General features: G+C 57.4%; 1 protein-coding gene across 1 annotated transcript; it reads right to left on the bottom strand.

The window, feature by feature from the left end:
• Positions 1-339: 339 nt before the first annotated feature.
• Positions 340-4,747, bottom strand: LOC121852223 (protein Wnt-7b-like). Its single transcript, XM_042346311.1, is given in 6 exon segments — positions 340-362; positions 365-548; positions 675-825; positions 1,961-2,186; positions 4,155-4,363; positions 4,605-4,747. Coding segments are annotated over 6 exon segments (936 nt in total).
• Between the last annotated feature and the right edge of the window lie 4,218 nt (positions 4,748-8,965).

Here is an 8,965-nt window from a genome sequence, read left to right as displayed (position 1 = left end):
AGATCTCGGTGGCTACTTTGTCCCAGGCTCGGGAGCCGATTGCAGATCTCTTGCAGGGATCCGCCTGGCGCCCCCCCCCCACCCCGTCGGCAATCACGCAGGGTGGCGGTGGGTGGGGTGGTGAGTGGGGTGGGGTGAGGGAGGGAGTTGAGGGCAACTGCGAGGTGCGGAACGACAGCCGCGCCATCAGGCAGCGACATCCGCTGACACTTTTGTCCGGCCATGATTGTTGTTGCCAGGGGCGAGGCCCGTGGGGGCCATGGCCGACAGTCGACGGGGCGAGCGATCGAGCCGGCGGAGGAGTCGGGGCCCCAGCTTCCCAGCGAGCCGCCGCCGCCGTCACTTGCACGTGTACTCCTCCGCCCCTCGCTGCACGTGCTGCAGCGCACGTAGCAGCACCAGCGGAACTCGCACTTGCAATGCCACGAGCGCGTGTACTGGCGCGTGTCGTAGCCGCGGCCGCAGCACAGCAGCTCGCAGCCGTCGGCGTGCGGCGACGTGCGGTTGCACGGGCGGCCGCGCGTGCCCACGCTGCCCGTCAGCCGGTCCTCCTCGCAGTAGCTAGGCGAGCTCTCGGTGAACACGAGCTCCGTGTGGAGCGGCTTGCGGTGGCCGCGCGAGCGCCTCGCCTGGAGGAAGGCGGGGTAGCGGTGGCGGTAGCGGCCGGCGTGCACCGGCTCCACGTGGACCGCCTCGTCGTACTTGCGCTTGAGCGCGGAGCCCACCTCGCGGAACTGGGGCAGCGTGGCCCAGCACGTCCTGGTGGTGCACGAGCCCAACACTCCGTGGCACTTGCACACCGTCTTCATCTTCTCCTCCAGCACCTGGCGGCGCGTGGTGGGGAGAGAGAGACGAGAGGGCAGGAGAGCATCGGGGAGGTAGGTGGGGACAAGTGGGGGGGGGGGGAGACAAAAAGACAGAGAGAGACAGAGAGAGACAGAGAGAGACACAGAGAGACACAGAGAGACAGAGACAGACTTTGACTTTAATAATTTTATTACACCAGCGGCAATTGTGCTGGAGTTTTCCAATATATGAGCCTTTATGGCAACACACAAACATGTAATAAAAGACTCCGTCAGCCACTGCTGGTCTCCGCTTGTCTTCTATTTAGGTTCTTCTCCGCACCCCGCTGGTCTCCTCCACGGACCAGCGTCGTCTCCTCTCGCGTGCCACGCACGCTCCTCCGTTAGCTCCTCTACTCCCGCACTCCGCACCCCGCTGGCCGACGGCGTGCTGAGGACCTTCGGCCACGTGGCCGATGGCGCGGATCTCTCACCACCCAGCGTGGTTCAGACTCTCAACTTCCCGACTGCCCCGATCTCTTCCGGGCTCCCACTAATATACATTCCCCCTCATGTGATCCTGACTCCTCTCCTTCCGGATCGTCAGATCCGGCCTTCCCATACTGCCCCGCTGGCTCCGCCCCCATTCACCTCGCCTCCCATTGGAGCCGAGGTGAACGGTGGCCCCTCCCACACGCCCCGCAGACCAGGCTCCGCCCCCCAATACCCCGGCCGTGTGATTGGACCAGAGCCCAGCAACAACCCCATTTACACTATGAGACACCTCCTTTACCAGTGGCAAAATATAGTGATAGGTTTTTACCCTTTCAACTGGTACAAAAACTGACATGTTTGCAAGAACCACAAGAACCACAACACAAGCAGTCAAAATGCAAACAAAAAGAAACAACTCTGATGATGATAATGATATGCACTGTCCTTGAAGTTAATTGGTCCACACTCGAGACAGCTTTCCTTAGCTAAAAATAAGCATTGTGCCGGAAAAATGACGAGGAGAAGAGGTAGGATAATGGGGGGTGGGAAGGGGGGGAGGGAGAGAGTGGGGAGGGGTGATTTTGTTTTCAGCGCCTGCGTTGGATTGGATCTGGAGGAGTGCTTGGTGTGGGGAAATCGCTGACACCTTGCGCCCGGCGGCGTTGTTGTGCAGGTTCATGAGCGTGCGTGCGCTCCGCTGGACCTCGCGCGCGTCCACGAAGAGGCGCGAGAACTCGAGGCTGTGGCTGAGGTCGGCCGAGCAGCCGCCCTGTGCATCGTAGAAGCCGCCCTGCTTGGCGCCGTCGCAGCCGCACCAGCTCCGGTCGCCCCGGCCGCACGCCGCCGTGATGGCATACGCCACGGCCGCCGCCATCACGGCGTGCGCGAAGGCCGCTTCTCGGCTACCTGCTCGTGTCGGGGAGCCCACGCACGGGGGGGGGGGGGCGGTGTGAGCAGCAGGGTGGTGGAGCAGGGACGCGTGGGAGGTGGGGGGGAGACGCGGGGTCGCGGTGATGGGGGTAGGGAAACAATTGATCGGCTGGATAAGGCAACTGCTGTATCATAAGCTCACGGGCAGCCTGCTGATACATGGAGTCCTCTCTGAGGAGATACCAACTGGGTCAGGTGTGCGACAGGGGTGTCTCCCTATGTCACCGGTGTCATTCATGTTGTGAATGGAGCCCTTTGCCCAGGCGGTCAGGGGAAATCAGCGGATTAAAGGGGTGTAGGGAGCCAGAAAAAATAGCCATGTGTATGGACGATGTCGTCATTTCAGTGGAGATGTCTCCTCGGTATACGAGGCCCTAGGACTCGCGGATAGATTATTTTTGGCCTCGGGATCTAACGTAAATGTGAGGAAGAGTGAGATGCTGATCTTCAGTGACCCCAGGCTATTCGAGGGCCGTCCACCGGTATAACGGTGCTGGGAGAGGGGATCAAGATCCTAGGGGTCAGCTTCTGTTGGCAGGACTCGGCGACGAAGCATTGGATGGGAAGGGAGAGGGCGGTGAGGGGCGGGCCGGCCGGCCGGGCGGACAGGCGCCTTCCAATGGAAGGTAGAATGTTAGTCCCGAGGGTGGAAATCCTCCCGGCACTTATCTACCGGGCCTACGTGATCTCGCCGGGCGCGCAAATGGCGAAAAGACTGCAGCGAATGTTCTTCAGGTTCATCTGTGGGGGGGGGGGGGGGGGGGGGGCGCGACGGGCCGAGTGGAACGGGAAACGATGTGTAATAATAAAAGCGTCGAGAACGGTGGGAGGGGCGCCCCGAATATCACGTGCACCCTCGCCACGATCCTGGTCTGCGACACGCTGCGCCTGTATTTCTCCAATGGACTCCAGGTGGAAGCCTCGTTACATACGGCACAGGCAGGCGTGGCTCCTGCGGTGGCTTGGCACCCCCGTGGCTTGGCCTCAGGGGTGGTCGTGCACCGCGGCAAGCGAACACGTCGTGAAGCGTGAGCCGGCCCAGACACGCGCGTCGTGGATTCCCAGGGACGTCCTGGCGGAGACGTCTAAGCAAGAGGCTGGTACAGAGGTGCCAGGTGCACGGGGTGCCGTGCACCGACTACTTTAGAAAAACGTAACATCGCCAGCCCTGACGAAAAGACAACGGGATTTATCCTGGCTGGCGGCCTGGGACAGGCCGGAATGAAGACGGTTCATGTGTTCCCGAAGATTGGCCCGCACCCTCAGTGCCCATTTGCTCGGGAGGTGTGGGAGTTATGTCAGCCTCTGCTGCCTCATTTTTGTCCAGTAAAGGCCACATTGCCCAATATATTTGGGGGATGTTCAGACAGAGGGCGGGGAGGTCTGGGCTCAGGCGTGGGCCGTCGTAAGCGCCGTGAAGGAGGCGGCCCTGTGGGCGGCGCGCGGGAGAGTGATTAAGGGCACCTGCATGTCGGCCGTTGGAAAGGGTGGTGTAGGTGGAGACAGAGATGGTGGGCAGTGACGCCGCAAATGAGAAATGGCGGTGGCCTCCACCCCCGTGTGGCACAGAGTTTGAGGACGGCCTCCGCTGCGAGGGTAGGCGGATTCATGTTTCTTCCCTGGCGACGGTAAACTTGTTCGCTCAAAGGTTGTGTGCAGGATGTGTTTCTCGTGTTTCATACTCGGTGCACCTGCTGTCAGGGAGAGTGGTGCAGGCACTGGTTGTTACAACAGGATCACCGGCTCGGGTTGTGGTCATGCTTTCTCCTGTTCTTTTTTCCTGTTCTAGGCAGAGGACTGCCCATGATTGAGAAATGAAAAACTTTTAAATAAATAAGAAACGTGGCGCGTTGCGAGTTCTAGAATTCAGAGAGAGACGCACAGGGTGACCGCACACCGCGGGTCCGCCCCTCTGCCGAACTGACGCCGAGTCGGGGCGCTCACCGCCTGGGAGCTCCTGGCCGAACACCGTCTCCTCACCCAGCGCCGAGCAATTCCAGCGGCTGAATCGGAACTGGTGCCGGCACTCGCCGATTCCCAGCCGCGCGCCCTCGCCGACCGCGACCATCGCGTCCGGGTGGCTCCGGCACAGCGCCCGCTGCTGTGGCGTCAGTCCCGGAATCTTGCCGCAGATCGTGTCCGCGGACAGCGCCCTGCAGCCATCGGGCAGGCAGACGGACGCACGGACGGGCGCGTGGACGGAGAGCCGCCCGGCGGCACCGTGACCAGCGCGAGCGAACGCAGCAGCAGCAGCAGCGTGCAGACTTCTCCCTCGACGATCTTCACAGCGACGCGTTGCCACTCATTGACCCGACATCGCCACCGCAGCCCCCCCCCGTCACAACGCCGCGCGACGAGCCCGGCTTCTCGACGAGCCCGGCTTCTCTCTCTTACCCCACTCGCGAGTAGAAGAAGGCCGCCGTGAGAGCAGCAGCAATGCGCAGGAGGAGGAGGGGGCGGTGCGGCGGTGCCCAGCGGTGGACGCGCGCGCCGCATGGCGCCGTCTGCCGCGTGGCCGAGGCGCTGGCGCGCGCCATCTCGCGGAGTGTCACAGTGCCGCTGTGACGAGTCGAGCCAGACCACCTCGTCACACGCAGCAGCAGCTACACACACAGTGACACTCAGCTACACACAGCTACACTCAGCTACACACACACTACACACAGTGACACTCAGCTACACACACACAGCTACACACAGTGACACTCAGCTACACACACACAGCTACACACAGTGACACTCAGCTACACACACACAGCTACACACAGTGACACTCAGCTACACACAGTGACACTCAGCTACACACACGTGACACTCAGCTACACACACACAGCTACACACAGTGACACTCAGCTACACACAGTGACACTCAGCTACACACACAGTGACACTCAGCTACACACAGTGACACTCAGCTACACACACACAGCTACACACACAGTGACACTCAGCTACACACAGTGACACTCAGCTACACACAGCTAGACACAGTGACACTCAGCTACACACAGTGACACTCAGCTACACACACACAGCTACACACAGTGACACTCAGCTACACACACAGTGACACTCAGCTACACACACACAGCTACACACAGTGACACTCAGCTACACACAGTGACACTCAGCTACACACACCACAGTGACACTCAGCTACACACAGTGACACTCAGCTACACACACAGTGACACTCAGCTACACACACAGTGACACTCAGCTACACACACAGTGACACTCAGCTACACACACACAGCATCACACACACACAGTGACACTCAGCTACACACACAGTGACACTCAGCTACACACACAGTGACACTCAGCTACACACACAGTGACACTCAGCTACACACACAGTGACACTCAGCTACACACAGTGACACTCAGCCCACACACAGTGACACACCTACACACAGACACAACACCACACACACAGTGACACACACCTACACACACACAGTGACACTCACCTACACACACGTGACACAGCACTACACAGTGACACTCAGCACACACACACAGTGACACTCACCTACACACACAGCACACTCACCACACACACAGTGACACACACCTACACACACACAGACACTCACCTACACACACAGTGACACTCACCTACACACACACAGACACTCCCCCACACACACAGTGACACTCACCCACACACACACAGTGACACTACCCCACACACACAGTGACACTACACCCCCACACACACAGACACTCACCTACACACAGTGACACTACACCTACACACACACAGACACTCACCTACACACAGTGACACTCACACACACACACAGTGACACTCACACACACACACAGTGACACTCACACACACACAGTGACACTCACCTACACACAGTGACACACACCTACACACACACAGACACTCACCTACACACACACAGTGACACTACACCTACACACACACAGACACTCACCTACACACACAGTGACACACACCACACACACACAGTGACACTCACCTACACACACGTGACACACACTACACACACACAGACACTCACCTACACACACAGTGACACTACACCTACACACAGACACTCACCTACACACACACAGACACTCACCACACACACAGTGACACTAACCCACACACACACTGACACTAACCCTCACACACACAGTGACACTCACCTACACACACACAGACACTCACCTACACACACAGTGACACACACCACACACAGTGACACTACACCTACACACACACAGACACTCACCTACACACACAGACACTCACCTACACACACACAGTGACACTCACCTACACACACACAGTGACACTACACCTACACACAGTGACAACTCACCTACACACACAGACACTCACCTACACACACAGACACTCACCACACACACACAGGACACACACCTACACACACACAGACACACCTACACACACACAGACACACCTACACACACACAGACACACCTACACACACACAGACACACCTACACACAGACACACACCTACACACACACAGACACTCACCTACACACACAGACACTCACCTACACACACACAGACACTCACCTACACACACACAGTGACACTCACCTACACACACACAGACACTCACCTACACACACACAGACACTCACCTACACACACAGTGACACTCACCTACACACACAGACACACCACCACACACAGACACTCACCTACACACACACAGACACTCACCTACACACACAGTGACACTACACCTACACACACACAGACACTCACCTACACACACAAGACACACACCTACACACACACAGACACTCACCTACACACACACAGACACTCACCTACACACACACAGTGACACTCACCTACACACACACAGACACTCACCTACACACACACAGACACTCACCTACACACACACAGACACTCACCTACACACACACAGGACACTACACCTACACACACACAGACACTACACACACACAGACACAGTCACTACACACACACAGACACAGTCACTACACACACACAGACACAGTCACTACACACACACTGACACACACCTGTCCATACACACACAGTGACACACACCTACTCACACAGACACACACCGACACACACACAGACACTCACCTACACACACAGTGACACACACCTACACACAGACACTCACCTACACACACAGACACTCACCTACACACACACAGACACTCACCTACACACACAGTGACACACACCTACACACACAGAGACACTCACCTACACACACAGACACTCACCTACACACACACAGACACACACACACAGTGACACACACTACACACAGACACACACCAACAGACACTCACCTACACACACACAGACACTCACCTACACACACATGACACACACCTACACACAGTGACACTCACCTACACACACAGACACTCACCTACACACACAGACACTCACCTACACACACAGTGACACACACCTACACACACTGACACACACCTACACACACAGACACACACCTACACACACACACACACACACCTACACACACACTGACACACACCTACACACACACAGACACTCACCTACACACACACGGCTGCGCCGTGGTGAAATCCTCTGAAAAGTAGTTAAGGGGCCGTCCATAAATGACGTCACGCCAGGTGCGTGACGTCATTTAACGACGGCCCCTAATCGATGCACACAAACACATTCAGAATAATTGATTCTCGATGGGCTTTAATTGATGAAGCAAGCAGGTGTAATCAATTCCGTCGTGTGTTCTAATTGCCCAAATCGCGCTGTGAGATGCACGTGCACGTGGCACCTTGACCAAGTCATTAGGAATGTGAGCCACATCTCACGCCCCTCCGCCCCCAGAGCCACGACACCATTCACCACCCTCGCCGGTGGGATACACGTCGTCACCTCATCGTCGTGTTGTCGATGACAGTCACTTCACACACATCGTCGTGCGGATCCACCTCGTCACGGGAGAGCCGGGGCTTTCCAAATAAAAACGAAGCAATTGGCAACATTGTTACTGGTAGAACCTCCTGGTTACACCAGCCCACAGGGGATTATTGTGTCCGTCCGTCCGTCGTGCAGGGAGGGGGGGGGCTGGTGGGGTGAGGGGGGGCTGGGTGGGGAGGGGTTGGGGGGGCTGGGTGGGAGAGGGGGGGGGGTGGGGGGGGGGGAGGGGGGGGGCTGGGTGGGGAGGGGGGGCTGGGGTGGGAGGCTGGGTGGGAGGGGGGGGCTGGGGGAGGGGGCTGGGGGAGGGTGGGGCTGGGTGGGGAGGGCTGGGTGGGGAGGGGCTGGTCACCCCGTGGTGCCCTTTAAAAACTCAACGTTTAACCTACTCACGCCGGCTTGTGCCCCCCTCACAGTCGGGCATATTTGCGGAATACACCACGCCGCCGTTGACCCTGCAGGCCATTGACCGAGCAACCCAACGTTCCTACCAGCTCCCTCCGCAGCAGGAATGTGTTTCTGTTCATTTCCCATCACAACAACGGCAACAAGGAAATAACCTAAGAGTTAAATATTACCGCTGATGGAATAAATTATCATTCACTTGTTGCACTAAGTGGAGAGGAATTTACTGTTGCGTTGCACAATTCGTTGAACAAATTGTGAAAGCCTTGTGACCTTTACCACTGACACATCGCCCCAAACAAGACGTACATTTTATCTTGTTCAAGGGTTATTAAAGGCCCGAACATTACAACTCTGTGTGCGGTTTTTTGTTGAGATTCATTTGGCAAGGGAACTAGTT

Source organism: Callorhinchus milii, unplaced genomic scaffold (assembly GCF_018977255.1).
Source record: "Callorhinchus milii isolate IMCB2004 unplaced genomic scaffold, IMCB_Cmil_1.0 Scaffold597, whole genome shotgun sequence".
NCBI classification, from domain to species: Eukaryota; Metazoa; Chordata; class Chondrichthyes; order Chimaeriformes; family Callorhinchidae; genus Callorhinchus; species Callorhinchus milii.
Note: the sequence above shows the minus strand (reverse complement) of the source record. Positions and strands in the feature narration are given on the sequence as shown.